The sequence below is a fragment of the Nicrophorus vespilloides genome, unplaced genomic scaffold (genome assembly GCF_001412225.1).
Source record: "Nicrophorus vespilloides isolate i.1.1-1 unplaced genomic scaffold, Nicve_v1.0, whole genome shotgun sequence".
In the NCBI taxonomy this organism is placed as follows: Eukaryota; Metazoa; Arthropoda; class Insecta; order Coleoptera; family Silphidae; genus Nicrophorus; species Nicrophorus vespilloides.
This window is the reverse complement of record NW_017095532.1, coordinates 16,389-35,779: the sequence shown is the minus strand read 5'-3', so window position 1 is coordinate 35,779 and position 19,391 is coordinate 16,389. Positions and strand designations below refer to the sequence as shown.

The window sequence follows — 19,391 nt, the reverse complement described above, 5'->3', positions numbered from 1 at the left end:
CATATAATCAAATATTGATGTCTGCTTTAAATAATAAATATTTTTATTTATATAATAAAAATATACATTCGATGTAATAAACACTAAATTTATGCATTATTAACAGACTAGAGATTTTAAAAAATACGTTTTAAATACCATTAATATGCGTGAATCAAATAAAACGTTATTCGAAATTGCTTACCAAACTGCAGTTGTTTAATACTTAACTATCTATGTCTGTTAGTTATTCTTTTTATATTTGACACATTATACTCAAAATAGCCTTATATAGTGATAGAGAATAATAAAATATTTATAGAAAAGTTATTTTTCTTACGTAAAATTAATAAAACATATTTCATTAACAAACGCATTCCATTTACGTATTCCTTGTTAATTTCAAATTAAAAAGTTAATTTGTTATGATAAAAATTTGCTACCACTGATTGAAATAGAAAACTAGTCTTTACAAAAGACGTTTCAATGATTGAAAGTGTCGTACCGAGTTCTGCTTTGTTGCCAAGTGTCGTTCATTAGTTTACATATTCATGGCGTAGCAAACTGATTGACGAATATTATTTATTGAATTTATATTACTAGGACTTGTTTGATGATAAAACAATTTTTTTGCATAAATACTAAAAACATTTTACAAATTATTGTCAAATTTAATATTTATTTGTAATTAATGATTTTTTTTTGGTCAAATTTATGTTTCTAATAGTGTATCTACACGTTGTTCTGATTAAATTATTTTCTTGTGGTATCTAGTAGTGTTATATCATGTGCTGAACATAACTTAAATTCGCATTCAATTGAAGGTCAGATGATGTTTCCACGCTAAAGTAAATATGAAAATTCAGGACTTTTTAACCTATTCGTATATAAATTATCGTATTTCTCCGATTTATAATCACTCTCTTTCTATTAATTTCATATTATTATGAAGGTATGATTTCTAATCTGGAAACTCATTGTTTTAATGCTGCCCGAATTGGTTTTGCGTGTTGATCGTAGTACATCACGATATGTCAATTTAGTTAATTTAGATTTTTTATTTTGTTTTCTTGTATGTCCTTTTTTTGTCGTTCAGACGACAGAATATTTTAATTGTCTCTTCGTGAACAATGCTGATGTATGGATTGTTACATACACATATATAAGTATATATATTCCCAGGCTCTTTTGCGTTTGTAATTGCAATTGCGTTGGAATTTTATTTTGCCATTGAAATAATGATTGTGTATGTTACATGCACAAAGAATAGCGTTCTTGTGTGTGGCGTTTTTCGTGCCAAGTAAAGAAGCACAATGTCACAGATACACATACGCGCGGCACCAGCAACTATATATTTGTTAAACAAAGCCAATGCCACTCGACATCTGTCCGACCAGCAAGAAAAACCATAAAGCAACAAAAATAATTTAAAAAAGAAGAAATATTATAAACTGATTTGTTCTTGGACTAACGAATTAAATGTCTTCTCTTTTTTGTTTCAGATTTGGGTGGGTACTTCAACGTAAACAAATAGATGCTAAGGTTGTCATCGGAGAAAAAGCAGAAGGTATGTCAGTTCGTTCAAATTAGTATTATGTCTCAGCTGAGAAAGACTACAAAAAAATAATGTAGAGATTTGTTTATCTTTTTCGTTGAGCGAATGAAAAACACAATTAGCAAGAGATTTTATTTAGTAACAAATCCATGGCATCTTTGTTGCGCAACCTGTGCGCTCCGTCCGTATTCTTCTCTTCTTTTTTTGGGAAATCCTGCAGCCATTCTTCGTTTTTCGTGTCCTTCGTATCTTGGCACAACAATAAATTTCTCTTTCTCTCGACTCGCAAAGGTCGCTGCAGCAATATTCTTCTTTTGCATTTTGGAAGGCTGTTGCTGTTGCCGCCGACAGCCTGCTTGCTTGCTTGTTCGCTTGCGATTACCTTCGGAACTAATAAATGCACGTTTGCTAATAGATTCGGAATAATTTTTCGATAAAGGAAGGAAAAAAAGAACGTGCGATAATAGCTGCACATATCCAGCTGTTAACGTAACATACATATTTCGATATTTCGTTTTCCAAATGGGAACCGAATATTGCCTGTTATTATCCATTTGTTGGCTGCACCATTCAATTGGCAACAAATGCTTATCTACACTGATTATCAGACGCATCAATAATCCGGCTCCTTATCATATTAACTGAATTCCAAAAAAAACAAAAGATTTTTACAGACTCGGTCGAGTGAAGTCGCATAAGCTCACGAAACTTTGCATTATATCAACACGATATGCATTATAACATATACGGGCTTATCATAAGAACGAAAAGCCATATGCTAATTTACTTCAATGGGGTCTCTCGGTTGACAACTTAAGCTATCTACGATGTGCATGTGCAATCCTATTATGTATAACATGCTTCTAATATTTGAATATTTAAAAATCTTTTGAAGAATGAAATATGTTTTTAGCTATTTCTTAAACTACCAGTCTTGATATATAAAACCTTCAATATTAATTTGTACAGCGCATTACAATTTTCTTTAAGTTAATATTAATTATTTATTTATACTAACATACTGTAACTATTAATTGCATACTTACTACCAATAATGTATTGTGTTATTGTCATTTGAAATAAAACCTTCTTATTGTTTATATTATTTGCGAGTATTGGATGACTATTAGCCCAATGTTTTATTTATCTTTTGGTGTTTTGCAAACTCTAATCTAAGTGAAATTCTGAAACCGGATGGGAGGTTGTGGGTTCTGATAAAGACCTTGTAGTATATGCAAACAAGATGAGAGAATCGAGCCGTGCCATAAACGGTGTAAGAAAGACGTAAACAAGAATGGCTACCGATCTAACTTTTATTATTGAAGTCCAATTCTTCCCCGTGGTTTTTTGTTTCAAGTCGAGAAAACTTGGTAAATATTTGGTTCGGAGTTGACCCCCAGAGAAGCGGAGCAAGCAGAGTCTCAGTAACGCTTCTTATCACCTCCTGAATGTTGGCCTCTAATCGCACCGAACCATCAGTCTCTTGAGAGCTCGTGTCCAGTGCAGAACCAGAGATCAAAGTTCGTGTCGATTCAGTGTGTGTCTGTGTTTCTCTCTGCTCCACGACCAAGAAATATGTAGCTGTGACCTCAATCCATCTCACTGTCTCTGCTCCTCTACGTCCACGCTCACTCCGGGTCGCTTATTTTAAGGATTACTCATCTCAATTACTCGTAAAAGAAAGAAAAAGGTAATAAATAATAATAGCTCTAAGTCTGAAATTTATTAATTGCGAATGAATGATGTTGGTGGAGATCTGTTGTTGTTTTCCCATCCTCGATGTCGCTCGCTAACAATTTGTTATTGAAACTAGTCTCAAGGTAATCTTCAAAATGCAATCGATTTCTTATTGTTATTTTTTTCATTACGATTCAAAAAGAATACCGCAAGCTCCACTGCTTGAATGTGGATCGTTATCAACAGTTCAATTATTACAAAATCCATGTAAACATAATGAAGATTATCTTTTATAGTTGGTCAGTTCTCTTCAAAATAATAAATATACAAACTGTAAACTATAAAATATAATCATTAAAACTATTTCTCCAGTATGGAAAATATCATAAACTGCAAAAAGTGTTTAACTGGAAGTCGTTTCCTATTACAGTGTATTTCAAATTTATATATTTTTTGTATTAAATTGTAAATTCATTCATATATTATCGCTTTATTTTACGCACTCTTATCATATTTATATACTGTCACTTAATAAGAGTACAGATACAATAACATTGAAAACATAATTCAAATAAATGTGAAAAAAAATAAAACGATTTCAAATTTATCCAGTATGAAAAGCAATATGATTTGAATGAAGTGTATTATACTATGAATCACATTTATTATCATATTTTTTGTAATTGAAATTTATGCGTATATGGTTAATATTTAGATGTCTCAGGATTTAAATAATCAAGTCTTAGAATAACAAAAAAAAAGTTTGCATCTTCTTTTGTAACATAGACGTTGCAGACAATACGAGCTATTTTTAGGTATTCACTTGAAATCGTAGCGGTCTATTAGACGTCTGGCCATGTGCGTGTGCCTCCCTGGCAGTGCATGGAAATCCGAATTTCCTTTTACATATTTTTAGCAGGTCAGAGAAGTGACCTAAAAAATCCGGTGACCAAACTTTTTCCTTGCGTTGGGCCGCGTTTAACATCTATGAGTTCAACAATTTCGGTATTTATTGAAATATCTGTTTGGGAAAAGGAAAGTGAGGAATCTCTTCGAAATGTCAATTAACGAAGATCCTCATTTTTGGACTGCCACGATGTGGGGGCGCGTTCTCCCGCGTTACGTAACTGCACAGCAGGCAGACGAGGATGGCTGTAAGATGCGACGCGCACCACAAGCGGACGGTCGGCAGGATCGTGAAGGAGGGACAGAGATGCATGTACATACAGATAGAGAGATGGATAGAAAAATTGCAAGTGCAAAACTGTCCTTGGGCAGGATTCCGTTTGCATGACTTTGTGTCTCTTTAGCTTTTTAAATGGTTGTCTTTGTTTAAACCAACACTAGATTTGTTGGCTGTTGTTCTTATCTACAGTTGAAAAAAGGATTGATGGATGCTATTGGGATCTGGAGCATCTTTCGTTTCCGATTGTTTCAGGACGCAGTTTAAAAGTGGAAGTTGGGTACGTGGTTGTTATTGAAATTATTTCTTCGACAAACAAAGTTTGCCAAGTTTGTTTGGAAATTTAGAGAGTGTGCGGGATGTTTTTAGCTAAATATATTTGAAGGTGAAGTCGAAGTTGTCTGAATGTAGTGTGTGTGTTTGTTCGGAAGGCTTCTATCTATCTCTGAGCTATCTAGGAGAGCTACGAGTGTTGCGCAGTTTTTGTTACCTCCATGTGTACAGACGGATGGAGTATGTATGTATATGTGTTTTAAAGATAGCGCGAGGGAATCAGAAGAAGCCGTGGCGTGGTCTCGAGTTACTAGGCGCTCATGAATCGTTGGGAGGTGACGCGCGCGCCTTTTCCTGCGATCGCCGGCAGCCAGCTTTGTTCGGCATTGTTGGATGGATGGAATGGTGGGCATGTTCATCTAGCTGCGGCCATAAAGAAAACATCATTATGAACGCGAACGATGGAGTTTTACACTACCTCCTCGATTCTGCTTCTCTTTCGTCCGCCATCTCAAGCTGTTGGCAAGATGACTACATTGTCGATGACGACGACGGCGGTGGGATGTCTTTGAAATGTCCCCTGGTTACGTAACGCGCGGATCCTTGATTGTGGCCAACCGGAGGAAGATGGCACTCTCGTTGCGTACGTGCTAGCAACGCGAGGTTCTTATTTTCTTCTCTATCTGCAATCTTCATTTGGCTATCTCTCGCTCTGTGCTTGCGAGCAAGAGAGAGAATGCGAGACGAAACCTTCGTGTGAATTGGATTTGTGTTGTCGGCGATTTCGAAGCCGCCTGCGCCTCGCCGACCCCGCGCCTCCACCTCTTGCGTCATCAACTTATCAGCAGAATTGCAGGAATACAATGTTCAATATTTACTTATATATTGCAACCCCAAAATAAAAATAGATCTCCCACATTATTTAAAATTCATTAAGTATAATTATATTTAATTACAATATACTCGATATAAATTTTCAGTTAAGATACGCATTATAATATCATATTTATTTCATAATAAGATATTAAAAAATAGAATCCGGCAAGTATATAAAATGAATCATTAACAAAGGAAAACTAATACTGGAAACAAACAATTAGTCATCTCTATATAATCATAATTTGATAATAAAATCCACGTCTTACCTTCAATAAATTCAAAACAATCGCAAATATATTTGTATCATATGCAAAAAATTGATCTCTTACGATAGTTAAGCAACTTGCACACAGTATTTTATAGCCATCCTAAAATGTTACTGAAAAAGTATCCGGATTAAGAACTATTTTAATGGATATAGATTGAACAAACTATATTCATCCAGTTGCAATAAGTCTTAACATTACAAGACATTACAAAACATGATTTAATTTGAAAATATATTTTATATTTCATCCAATTTCAATAATTTATTTTTTATTCTTCCCCAACTTTTCACTTTAAGTACACTCGGTCCTCTTTTTATGCGGTTTTTATATATCTGATATGCTGACTATCTTTTTTAGTGATGAAAGTGATTTCGAACCAGTTCTCAAATTATGCCGAACACTCTCATATATAGCGTCGATAATTAAGAAAAAAAATGTGAAGAAAGATTAACTTTCATAAAAAAAAATTCTGTATTTTTTTGTAAAAATTTTCTGTATAAATTTTGAAGGATAAAGAATAAACTTGTCTATGATTGTTAACGTTTTTATAAAATTATGAATAAACATTTCAGAAAGAATATAGTAAGACTAATTATTTTTCTGAAATTTAATAAACCGTTTTTTATGCGATTTTCGGTATATTGTAACTCATTGATTTAGTTTTATGCGGTTTTAAAAAAAATTGAAACGTATCCTTTATTTTTATACGTGTGTCTAGTCCTTTTTTGTGCAATTTATTTTTATGCGTTTTCCTGTGGAACGTATCTACCGCATAAAAAGAGAACCAAATGTACTCTTTGTGCGTGTGTAATGTTTATGTATTCATACGGAAAACTTATGTGTAAGCATAAAACTAGTCCTCCGGAATTTACATAAACGTGGAAAAAGTGCCGCTGTTGTTTCGTATTCACATTTTTCTTTTTTATTTCACTTCTGCTTCACTCTTTCGAGTGAGGAATAATTGCCGTTCGAGAAAGACTCGTGCGTAAATACCGTAATTAAATTCAACTAGTTAGGCATAATTATGAAATTATAGAGCATTTATTGTACGCGTTAACCCAAAATATATGTAAATGCGCATAAGAAAGACGAAAACATAATGAAATCCAAGTGACAAATCCACATAATTAATTGTGTATTTTCGTGTTACGTTTCTGCTTGATAATGGTCTGTTATTAAGACATCCTGTAGATTTATGTCGATTGTTTATCGAACGTTCCACATGCATTTATTATATCATTATTTTAGCAAGAAGTATAATTTACAGGATAAACAATGCAACAGTAATGATATATTTAATATTTGCTTGCAACTTACACAAAAACGTTACGTAAAAGTCTTTCTGCCTCGTTTTATTTTCATGCTGTTGTATTAAGAGGCGTATTTGTATGTGTGTGTATGGATGTGTGCGATCCGAAGGCCTTCAAAAAGTTATGCCAGAACCCAAATAAATGAAAGAAATAACACACATACACGCTAGCAAGTAATGTTAGCATAACATTTGTAATGTTAATTATTATAGTTAGTTTCATTAGGCCACCAATTACCATCTTTGTTGGTTGTGAAAAATTTAAACGCACATGTGTCTGCATTTTCTACATCAACTTACCGTTGATATTTCCTAGAGTTTCTATGTCGCTGCACGTGAATCATTACAATTTAAATTACTCTTCCCCGCAAACACACAGTTTTTCCTTTGTTGTATTATTTTCGACGTCAATGTCAAACATTAATAATTTAAAGGAAACATTGATATATCATATTTTTAAAGATTTTTAAAGTAAACTACTTATTAATTTAATTTACATAGAACTAACAAATAATTTATCGGTATCAAATTATAAAACACAAATGGAAATAAAACAAGACAATTATTTGAACTTTGCAGAACTGAATTTTCATATAAATTAAAAAAAGAATGATAGTAATAATTTGTATAAATAACCAATATCGAATCTACTACAAACCACGTGTGTCTTTATTAGTAAATGGACTGTATTTTTGTCACTTTGAAAGACATAATTGCAATTTCTTTTCGTTAACATATTTTAATTTTATTAAGGTGAAAAACTTATTGTTCGAATTCCAGTTAAGTTAATAATAATTGAAATTTCCAGAAATATTGTTGTATTTTCAATTGGGTGAGAATGACAATGAATCATATCACATCTATAGCCTTGCTCTATATCACGCTGTTTTTAATGTTACGTATAAATTTTCATTATTGACTTCAAAATAATTAAATAATTTGCATACAAAAAGAACTAACCAAAAAAGTTTAATTTCACTGTGTACAAACCCTTAGAGTAACGTAATTCAAGGTTGTGTATGTCTACTACATACATGAATTAGCACTTATTGACAAACGTTATCATCGTATACCAATACAGCTATATCCTAAATATAAAGTTTACATTTAAATTTCCTCAAGGTTCTTATTCCTTAGTCAGATGATTTTCGAGGTGCTTCTTATGTGCATTTAGCACTTTTTAGCAAGATCTTAATTTGTTTTTTATGGTAATTAATAATACAATTATAATGGTATATTGTTTATTGACAAGGTAAAATAGATCAAGTTTAGTTAAGAAATATTTTTTTATACATTCATTGAAATTCAAACATCCATCTTTTGTTAGGAATGTATTTTTTTACGCATTTAATTAATTCGAAGATACTTGTTTTTTTTATCGAATATAAATATTTACTTTACTCGACGATTTAAGGTAAAGTCATCATTTACCTGATAATCAGTCCATGTTTACACTTAGTTATTTGTTTAAAAGCGGCTGTATTTTTCAATGTTATTATTTAGTCGCTACACTTTTAGTTAGAAGAAATTCTCATCATCATTTTTAAGCGGAAATGCAATATTGGAATATGTTTTGTAACGAAATTTTATAATTATTTTAAAATTGCCTTTTAATGAAAGATATTGATCCAAAGAGATGTACGTGAAAAATAAAATCGCTTGCGCAATGTTATTTCGATATATTAAACGCTGTTGGGTTTTTTAGTTTCTTTAAATGTAATAGCGACGAGCAGGAAAGTAAATGAACGAAATGGTAGAGATTAAAGCGACTCACGGCGAGATAAGATAAGGTGGAAATAGTGAGCATATGTAAGGAATAATGAGACCAGGAATGAGAGGAACTAAGCAGGAACGAGCGCCGGACAGGGACGGGAATAGAAGAGGAGATTCCTGAGGGGGGTCGCGAGCCGGTGCGGGTGTTATATTCTTAGTATCATTTGGGATATTTGCCTGTGATGTGGACCAGTCTTGGTTCGCAGGAATCGATGCCAAGAGAAGTCGGCGGAGGGCGGCCATTCGTTAATTGTATTTTTGTTTCTTTGCTAGAAATGCCCACATGCACCAATTTTGTTACCTACATTTGTATAGACAGAGTTATCTAAAGTAATTACAATATGTGTAAATATATTGATATTAAGATCATTTTATTGCATTATATCTTTTCCCAAGAGTGCTAATGTTTTTGCGTTGGGTTAGGTCGTGTTTTTGTTTATTGATATTTATACAGTTCATTGGAAAGAAATTATAAATATCTCTTGCTCTAATCTAAAGTAGGTCATTAGCCTCTCGTCCATTTGTTCAATATACAATGTGATTTTCTTCTTTGTATGTTTATATTTCCTAAATACTTTAGTGTGATAAAAGAAAGACGACGTTATAGTTCTAATTAAATTAATTTTAATATACAATTAATTACAAATCGAAAGTGGTTTGGAAGCGATATATTATTGTATGTCTGGATATGATTGTGTGTGTGTGTTTATACATATATAGTACTTTCATGCGAAGTAATATGATCTAATTGGCGTTGATGATGATGATGACGATGATGACTGTTCGTCGTTCTGTGTATGGGTGCGAGTGTGTGTATATGTGTGAGTAGAGTAGCGAAGCGCGCGAGGCATGTAGTACAGTCGAGACCATAAGCAGGAAGCGGGTCAAGGAGACGGCCGGGCCAAAAGTCAACTAGTTCTCCTCATTGTGTCTTATTGATTACAAGAAGTCGATTAACACACAATGGGGCGGAGTGCCGTTGCCGATGGTAGATGGTTCCAAGCACGTGGCCCATTTCTATAGCTGATAAAGAATCCGAAGTGCAAGTGCGCTAACGAACCAATACTAAAGGCCAAGAAACAGCGTAGCACCTCCAACATCTGGAGTGCCGATGCTTCTTTTTCAGCCTGCGATGGTGGCCGACTATTGATGGTTTCTAGCTGCTGCTAGACGACGATGGCGGTGATGTTGATGATAATAGGGAGAAGATAGAGACAGCAGACGACCGAGTCGTATTGGATGTACGCCAGCGTGAGCGCGAGCGCCAAAGTCCCGGCGTCGACGTCGTCGTCGTCGCTCTCTCTGTGTGTGCTGGCTGGCTGATTGGTCTGAACTTCCGTTCCGTCCGTAGTTCTTCTTGTCGTTTGCTTGCTTGCTTTGCCTGCCTAACTGCTTGCTTGGCTGTCTGCCTCTGCCTGCCGCCTGCCTGCTTGCCTTCTCCAGATCGATTTTCTCCTGGCCCTGGTTACATTTATACCTCAATGCCCAGGTAAGCCGCGCGAGGCCTCACCAACTGCAGTTGCCATGTCAACTCAACACTCTCGCCTTCATTTATTACATCATCTGTCTCTTAAATGTCAAGCGAAGTGCTTTAACATTCGCCAACAAAACTGGACATCCTACAGCGTAAATATTAGCCCCTCATTCCTCGAACCCGCAGAGAACATCGAGTTCAGTATAGAAGAATGATTTGATTGAATATAATTCTTGTGTTGCAGGTCTACGGGCTAGCATGTCCGTGCCGTCGATGGTACATCGATCTGGAGATACCCTAGTTGTGCGCAGCGTCGTTAGTGGTGACGCACTGTACGGCTCCGGTGACGACGTAGACAACAGTGATTCCTGTCCACCCGAGGACAATAACAAATCATCACTATCACCGCCCTCGGCTAACGTCTCCGACAAAGATTTGCCCGAGTGCAAGGTCAAACGAAACTACAGCTGCGGCCACTGCGAGTTCTTCACCCAGAACCCCCGGAGCTATCTCTACCACCTGCGGGACATCCACAGCGAGAAAATCCGAATTTACGCATGCCCCAAATGCGTATATGCTTCTAAACACTTCCAGAAGCTCCTGAGACACACAAAAATGGTACATGGTGGCTCCGCTGCCGATTCGGAAACGTTCCGAAAGAAGCGACCACCGCCGCAACCAGTTTGCGAGGGTAATGATGAGTCGAACGAGAGCCATACGTCGACCGAAGAATCTCAGCATATCCCCGACGAAGATGTCACCCACGAAACGAAGCTCGGTTTAAAATGCACCGTTTGCTCGTTCGTAGCCAAAACTCACGTGCAGCTGAACAAGCACGAGAAAGAGGAACACATCAAAACTCGATTCTTCCGGTGCTCCAAGTGTACCTACGTTACCCACATGAAGGCCAGATATACAAAACATGTGAAGTACCACTCGATGCCGATGATTAAGTGTGATATGTGCGACTTCCGCACACCCTACAAGTGGAATCTCGACAGGCATTGCAAGAATCACAACGGGAAGGGTGCCTTCCGATGTTCCGCTTGTAACTTTACCGCCGACATCAAACAGAGCCTTACCGTACATGAGATGAATCATCACGTGCCGCCCGTGGGCCACGTGGCTGTGCTTGGGGGCGGAAGGCGGCGCAACAAAGTTGGTGCCAGCGACACCACAGCCGCTGAGGAAGCAGCAGCGGCGGCCGTAACCACCGCTCTCCAGGTAATTTCAATTTCACAAATAAATAGAAACAAATTAAACTCTCCAATAACCTCATAAATCTGACAGTTCAAATATGAAAATATTTCAATGTTTCCTGCGATTAGTGCAACAATTCGCTAATTGCTTTGGTATTTGTTGTTGTGAACCGCTGCAGCGCTTCTCTCTATTTTCAAATTGGTATTAATAGATTCTTCAATACGCGCACTCGATGTGCGAAAAGCACTAGCGATATAGCCTTTTTCTTTTCATATTATTTCCGTTTCATTTTTTATATTGCCTCCTGCTCTTGCGGGATCTGCTTACGGCGCACGTCCTTACGTAATCGAATCGTAACTGATTCATGCGGAATTGCTGCTGTTATATATATTTATGTTCGATATGCTATTCTTCTTCCGTTCTTCTTTTGTTTTCTTGTTTTTCCTGTTTCACCTTTTTATCGTGTATTTATGAGTACTATTCTCTAATTATTATTAACATTATTTTAAGAAACTCATAATTGCATGCAACGTGGAGGGAGAAATTTAGTTTTCTGGGTGGGAGGAGAGTAGTGTAATGTGTGGAGGAAATTGGTGTGTGTTAGACGTAGTGGACGTAGTTTTGTTGTTGCAACAGCGACCGATGTAGACCACCGTTCACACTTTTATGGTTTTTTTCTTTATGATATAATTTCTTTCTTGAAGAGTGTGTATGACTTCTATACCTGGCCGCGAGTCCTGTTATCAGTGTATGTAGTGCGCATACACACATAAACTTAATCACATATGAAATGTATTATAAATGTAAACGGTGCCGATAACGCGATCTGGGCTGGGCCTAGCGATAACATGAATTTCTTGTTTAGTCATTTCAAACACACATTCTTGTCAAGTGGTTGTTGTCGAAGCGCGAACTTCTCCTCTTCAGGTAGTGCTCGCGTCCCGACTCTTCCCCATTCTTCCCACACTTTCCCATTAGAACTGCTAAGAAAGAGTGACCGCGGTGTTCGTGCGTCATAAAGTTGTTACATGTGTTTCAGGTGCAGCTCGAGCCAGAACAGTGCGAGGCGCAGCCAAGTGGCGAACGGAAAACGGTGCACAACAAGCTAAAAATACCGGCGAAGAAACTTAAGAGCGGCCAGGAAAATATAGAAGGAGATTTCGTTCATCCGGACGACATAATCCAGCACGCGAATGGAAATGTTTACATCAAATCCAAGTGCAAACGGTGTAACTACAAGACAGCTTGGGATATTGAGATGGCCCGCCACGAAGAACGCGTCCACGGGCAGTCACTGAACCCCATTCCGCTACCTACACTGAAGAGAAAACCAGCCCGTCCGGTGCCCAACTTGATCCCTATCAAACAACCCAAAACAGAAATCATGTCCCAGAAGGATATGAACGAAATATGTGCTCGCTCACGGAATAGCGCGCTCAAAGATTTCGCTAAGCTCTTCAACAGTGAAGATATGCTGAAGCAGTTTACCAAAGTGCCTGAAGAATCATCACTCCCAAAGCAACACAAAATACCTCACAAAAAACAGTCTAGTTTTTTTGACAGCCTCAAAGAGAAACTACCTGGCGAAGCGGAAGACCTAAAGTGTCGCTTATGTGGCTACGAAAGTAAATGCCTTACTGAATACAGTAGCCACCAGAAAACCTGCGGAAAAGAATCGCCGGCAACGATGGGCATTACCTCAATGCACAAACTTACGTCCACCAGATGTCAATATTGCAGACAACGCTGCAAGTCTTCGATGTACCTCATGATGCATCTAAAAAGTTGCCCCCAAGCCATTAAATACTTCTCTTCGGTTAAGGCAGAAGAGGAGGAAGAGGACGAGGAGGAGGAAGAAATCGCGGACGATGATGAAGTTAACAATTTGGGAATTGTGACTGAAGAAGAGAACAGTAGGAGCAGTGATAAAGAACCGCATCCAATGGAAAATAGAGTTTTCGTATGGAATACAAATATGGTATATCAACCGATGGATGCGGAAATGGAAGATACCAACAATTATGAGTCCGTCGATGAGAAGCAAGAGGATTACATAGATTTATCGACACGCACGCAATCACCGAGCAGCGAATGCAGTGTCGTCGAAATGCTACAAAGCACCACTCCAATTCCACCTCCGATAACTACCACACCAACCCCTATGCCAACGCCCACCCCAACTACCGACAAAATTCCTACCCACGGTAACGACATATCCGTGGCACAACATAAGCGCGTGTTCAAATGTCCGCATTGCACGTTTTGGGCATCCACAGCATCGCGGTTCCACGTACACATCGTCGGTCATTTGAACAAGAAGCCTTTCGAATGTTCTCTCTGTTCTTATCGCTCAAACTGGCGATGGGACATCACCAAACACATCAAACTAAAATCTGTAAGGGATCCGGCTCACGAGAGCGCAAAAGTATTGATGACCGACGAAACTGGACGACGCAATTACACAAAATACAACAAATACCTAACCGAAATCCATGTAAATGGTGGCCAGGATAATCAAGAGACCAGTGGTGGTATGGGTACCAGGCCTAGACAACAGCAGCAGCAAGATTTGCCCAAAGTTGGAAGAGCTCCGAGCACGCATGATTTTAGTTCCTTACTGGTCAGCAATAAAGGTTTGCGACCTCCGCCGCCTCTCAAACCAGCAGACGAATTCTTTCAAAAGTTTTCTTCTGAAAAGAAGCAGCGCATTAGTGGAAACGGCAACGATGGCAAGAAGACGTTGTGGCAATGCAAGAAATGCAATTTCCGGTAAGTCAATTAGAGATATAACTATAATTTTATAGACTAGATTTTTGAAAATACTTGAGACATTTTCACGAGATTTTATGTCACAAGAGTAGTAATATTGTGCAAATCTATACAAAACTTGAATAGATTTTCACACAGCATGTGCATAACATTTACATTTCATAAATTGGATATGTCAACGTTTTTAATGACATGTACTTAAAAATTGTAATTGCAACTGCAAAACAATGCACATATAAGAACGATATAGTTAAGAGGTATATAATGATTTTCATATCCTTCATTTTTATTATACACTTTTAATACAGTGTATATATATCCAAATTAGCATTTTTGTTTCAAATGCTACCAAAGAAGCAAGAGTTTAGATTCTTGGCTTGACTTTATGAAATTATGGCCACGCCTTATTTTGTTACCTTCGTTTGATTGCGTTGTCAATTCCAATAAATGACAAAAATCGTCTTGCTTAAGTAAGCTTTCCATAGCATAGATAAGGCAAATGTTGTTTGCTGGCTATATTTATAAATCAAAAGATAGATTGTGGAGATTACGCTTCATATATACTTATGAAATTAAATTTAAAGTAAAATAAGTAAACACGAAAGAAGTGGTGTTCTAAATAACGGTAACCCGATGAAGCAATCATCTAACACGTTTATAAAAACATTATTTATTTCATGTATTCAAGAATGTTTGTTTATTGATAAAGAACCTCCACATTGATACTGAGAACGTGCAGTGCATTTTCACCGTGCTTTCGAAATACTTGATTTGAAACAAATCTTTACACCATAAAAATATTCATTTGGATAAACAATTATATCGGATTATGACTGTTAAGATGATTCACATCTTGCTGATTAGTTTACTAATCTTAATTACTTAATTTTCCTCGTTTTTTCAATCTGTTGCTACCAGTAACTATGATGAAATAAAGAAACAATATGATTAATTTATCATAGTTTCATTGCTTGTTTGTAATAAATATATATAAAAAAAAAGAAAGTTAAATTGATTTCTATTGAATCAGGATTTTTGAAGTCTCTGATAAAGCGATTTGAAAAGAGTTTTTTCTCGGTCGTCTGTTATCTATTCCACATACACCTATTTATACTTCTTTCTGTAAGTGTATGAGACTAAAGTACATAAAGTAATTTAACGTAATATATAATAATCTTTACTTTCAAGAGCGTATAAATAAAAAAATTCTTTTGATGATAAGATAAGTTGGGTTTAAGCTTGTAACTCGAATTTTACGAAATACGCGACGTATAAAATCATTATATATATTTTTTTATTTATTTTTGGCATGCATAAATGATGCCGTTAGTTGGAATATGTATAGAATCATTAAAGCTCGGTCCAGAATTGTTATTAATATTTTTATAATTGTCGCTCGTGTGCGAAATGGATCTATTTTATTTTTCTTGTTTGTTGAGTGATTGATGAAAGGGAGAGAAAATGGAGGAATAAATAAATAGATAAATTATTATATACATTAAAATAACATGCAATATTATTGAAGTTTCGTCATTTTTTTTAATTCGCATCTAGCATATCCAGTTTAAAGTATTATTTTGTTTCTTTAACCAATTTGCAGTAAACATATCTGTTTTTAATAATTTTTATTTCCTTTTCTTTTCACTCTTTACCATTTCGATAACGTTGATTCTTATTGTTTGGATTTTGTTGTTTAACAAAGACCAATAAAAAATATTATTGTTTGTGCCTCTGGTGAGGTACAATTAAATTATATTTTTAAAAAATATACGCAAAATTTAAAAAAGCGAAAATGTTAGTTAAAGCAATAATAAAATCTTCAAAATATAATACTATTTTAAGAAAAATTGACAATTATGTTCTATGTACACACAGTTAAAGTTTTCTCTTTGCATTATTCCAACGATAAATTTCTTAGAAATATGTTAAAACTGTTGCTATATTCGTTGGAAGCGATATAATATTAATGTCTCACTTTGAATATTAATTATTTTTCTTTGATATTGGCGTTTTATTTTCAATAACGAATATTAGTAATTATATTTAAAGTTAATAATCGGGTGTGATAAGGTCATCTTTTATTGTATTTCTTCTTTAGGGATCCTTGCAAGGACAAGCTACTGGCACACGTTCGAAGCCATTATACACAAACAACAACGAGCTCTTCAAGTCCGTCCTCCGGTGCGGGTAGTCCATATGCATCTGGAGGTAGCGGAGGTGTGTTAGCCGGCATCGGGAGCTTAAGATATTCAGGTGGTCCCATGACTATCGGAGACTTCGATACTGAGGCAAGTGTCGGAGGTGGTGGAACCACGCGGGGGCAAGCGCCCTTCCGTTGTGGCCACTGCCACCAGGTTTCTAACTGGAAGCATGTCATACAGGTATACTAACACATTGCTTGCATCTAATCAGATTAACTATAACTAATCTAAAAACTAATAAGTAACATTTTTGCATCGTATAAATAACACTTTAGTAATGCATCCGTCTAGAGCACGCAATCAAGTAGATTACTAACAATCTTATTAACAGTTGTTATATGCACTCATACTCTTCGAGGACCTATTTGTGTTTGATTATTAAACCCGTTTATTTTTTTCTAATTATAGCGCCACTGTCGTTTGAAGCACAGCGGCGACATCAAGGTAATAGTTGGTTCTAAACAACACCAACATTCAGATAAGGTGTTCGAGAGCACGACAGATACGTCTTTCGAGGAACCCGAAGATGTTCAACAAATAGGTTCTAATAAGTGCCCTCATTGTCCGTTTTCTAACGAAGATCCTGACGAATTTCACATTCATATGGAAGGGCACAGCAGTAACCGGAATACGCCCTGGCGTTGTCTATACTGCAATTATGCAGTTAACCAGAAAGAAGATCTATTTCAGCATCTTAAGCTACACGGTATTACAAGTCCCAGTGAATTCTTGCACAAGATTGAAAAACAACAGCAACCCCCGGCAGAATCGGAGCCAACGAAACGCTACAAGTGCATTATATGCCCTTACGTAACTAACAGCAAATCTCAATTCACTTACCACAAACAATTCCATAAACCTAATGGCCAATACACTTGTACTGAATGCAGCTACAACGTTAGCAAGAGGCATTTGTTGCACCAGCATATGAAAGTTCACGGCATAAACATTTCGCCGCAGAAGCAAAACGGAGAAACCATTGAACTGGAAGAAATATCTGATGAAATCGAGGAGATTCATCCCAACCACTATGAATGGCAAAATTTACCAGAAATTCCTCTTGTCTGGGTATCCAAGAGCAACAAATTTTCTAAGATGTATAAGTGTCGATATTGTCCTCATGTTAATTTAAGGAAGGTCAACATCCAGGAGCACGAAAAAATGCACGGATTGCGAGAGAAGAATCCTTCTAAAGGAAATGAAACTGAGCATAAGTGCGTAGAGTGCAATTACGTTTGTAATAATGCCGGAGTTCTATCGTCGCACAGTAAAGTTCACCAAGGGTACTATGGTATGGTTCACGGAATAGTAGATAATACTAGAAGCGATGATGAACAAATCAAAGAGATGGAACACGGAAATATTATTAACGATGAAAACGAGAGCGAATCCATGATGCAGCAGCAGGAGGAGCATTTGTATTTTTGTTCAAAATGTCCAGCGCGATTTTTGAAAGAAAACGAATACGAAATTCATGTTGGCTTTCATGGTGCTCGATTGGCCCATCGCTGTGAATCCTGCACATACACAGCACGCCAAAAACCGCATCTACTGGCACATGCCAAAGTACATACTAATGAATACCAAGAGCGTACCAATACTTTATTGGCGACTTATAGTGTTCATCCAGATACACCGAAGCCAGAACTAATGATTTCGCCGCAAACAGATGTATGGATAATCGCAAATCTGGATGAATCTGTTTCAGACGTTGAAATGGATATAGAATATTCATATAGCAAGAGTAGACATGTCCCTCTGTCTGGAACCGAGCTGTTCCAACAAAAATCCGAGGCAGAAGCAAATGAAAAACTCCAGCCGGAAACTAGTCAACAAGCAAGGAACGGCAATCCCCAGTTCAATTACCCGTCGTACCTGAAGAATGGTAAACTGAAAGAAAAGCGCTATAAATGTCCGAAGTGTCCTTCCGTCTTTGAGAAGCGTGAACAGTTAAATGTCCATCAGAAACTGCACGGCTCGGATTCGCAGTATAAGTGCACTATATGCGATTATTCCGTTAAATATTATGCTAACTTTCAACAGCACCAGAAAAACCATAATCAGGAATTGGTTAACCATGAAAACGAAGAGGTAAATCATTAATAATCCATAGTATCGAAATTAAATTTGGATATTTTCTTCTAGGAGTCTAAAGCCTCAAATCACATGGATGACAAGAAGCAGATGCTGTCGTGTTCAATGTGCCCGTTTAGCTGTCAGCAGAAGGATGAATTGGACGATCACCAGAAGGGACACATCGCAATATCTGGCATATCAAGCTTATTTACCTGCGAGCACTGTGATTATTCTGTAGAGCATATACAATCATTGAAGGATCACAGAAAGGTGCATTTCATGCAAAACAAAACGATCGGTCCGGAAGCATTCATGGTTTGCGATCAATTAAAGCTAACCGCCAAAACATCCGACGATGATGACGAAGATGATGTGATCTACGAAGGCGGAGACAACGACGGGACGATCAGTTTGAACTTAAACAATAATGAGGGTGAAAAGGTGTTTGTGAATACACTAACCGGTGATATGGTCAATGTGAAGACCGAGTTTGACAGTTAACTTACAGTACAAGTCAGCAGGTTTTCATTTTTTTTTTAAGAGAAAAGTTTACAGTAATATTATTTAATTCCAATATAATTACCAATTTTTATTAATGGACTAAAAATACAAAGTATTTGAGTAAAATGAAAATAGTCAAAATATCTAGTGATACTAAAATTAGTGATTTATTAAAATATCAAATATATTTTTCTTTAAAAAATATTTAGTGTATAAAAGATAAAATATTTAGGGTAACAAAAGAACTGTGTTATTAAAAAAACATACAAGAAA

At 36.4% G+C, this 19,391-nt stretch overlaps 1 protein-coding gene across 4 annotated transcripts; it reads left to right on the top strand.

Moving 5' to 3' along the window:
* Positions 1 to 1,481: 1,481 nt before the first annotated feature.
* Positions 1,482 to 19,309, top strand: LOC108569018. 4 transcript variants are annotated; one of them, XM_017930408.1, is made up of 6 exons: positions 1,482 to 1,546; positions 10,616 to 11,595; positions 12,611 to 14,340; positions 16,439 to 16,721; positions 16,950 to 18,632; positions 18,687 to 19,309. In XM_017930408.1, the coding sequence occupies exons 2-6, from the start codon at positions 10,630 to 10,632 to the stop codon at positions 19,116 to 19,118; spliced, it is 5,094 nt and encodes a 1,697-aa protein (XP_017785897.1). In that variant the 5' UTR covers positions 1,482 to 1,546; positions 10,616 to 10,629; the 3' UTR covers positions 19,119 to 19,309. The 4 variants fall into 4 exon arrangements, with proteins under 4 accessions (XP_017785897.1, XP_017785890.1, XP_017785914.1 ...); XM_017930401.1 differs by lacking the exon at positions 1,482 to 1,546 and adding an exon at positions 10,057 to 10,386; XM_017930425.1 differs by lacking the exon at positions 1,482 to 1,546 and adding an exon at positions 10,058 to 10,386 and having other exon boundaries at positions 16,439 to 16,628.
* Positions 19,310 to 19,391: the final 82 nt, after the last annotated feature.

Excerpts from the sequence above, each read along its gene's own strand:
- LOC108569018 (XM_017930408.1), top strand. The coding sequence starts at position 10,630 with ATGTCCGTGCCGTCGATGGTACATCGATCTGGAGATACCCTAGTTGTG. Across the intron at positions 16,722-16,949 it reads ACTGGAAGCATGTCATACAG|CGCCACTGTCGTTTGAAGCA; the intron begins GTATACTAACAC and ends TTCTAATTATAG. Across the intron at positions 18,633-18,686 it reads TTAACCATGAAAACGAAGAG|GAGTCTAAAGCCTCAAATCA; the intron begins GTAAATCATTAA and ends ATTTTCTTCTAG.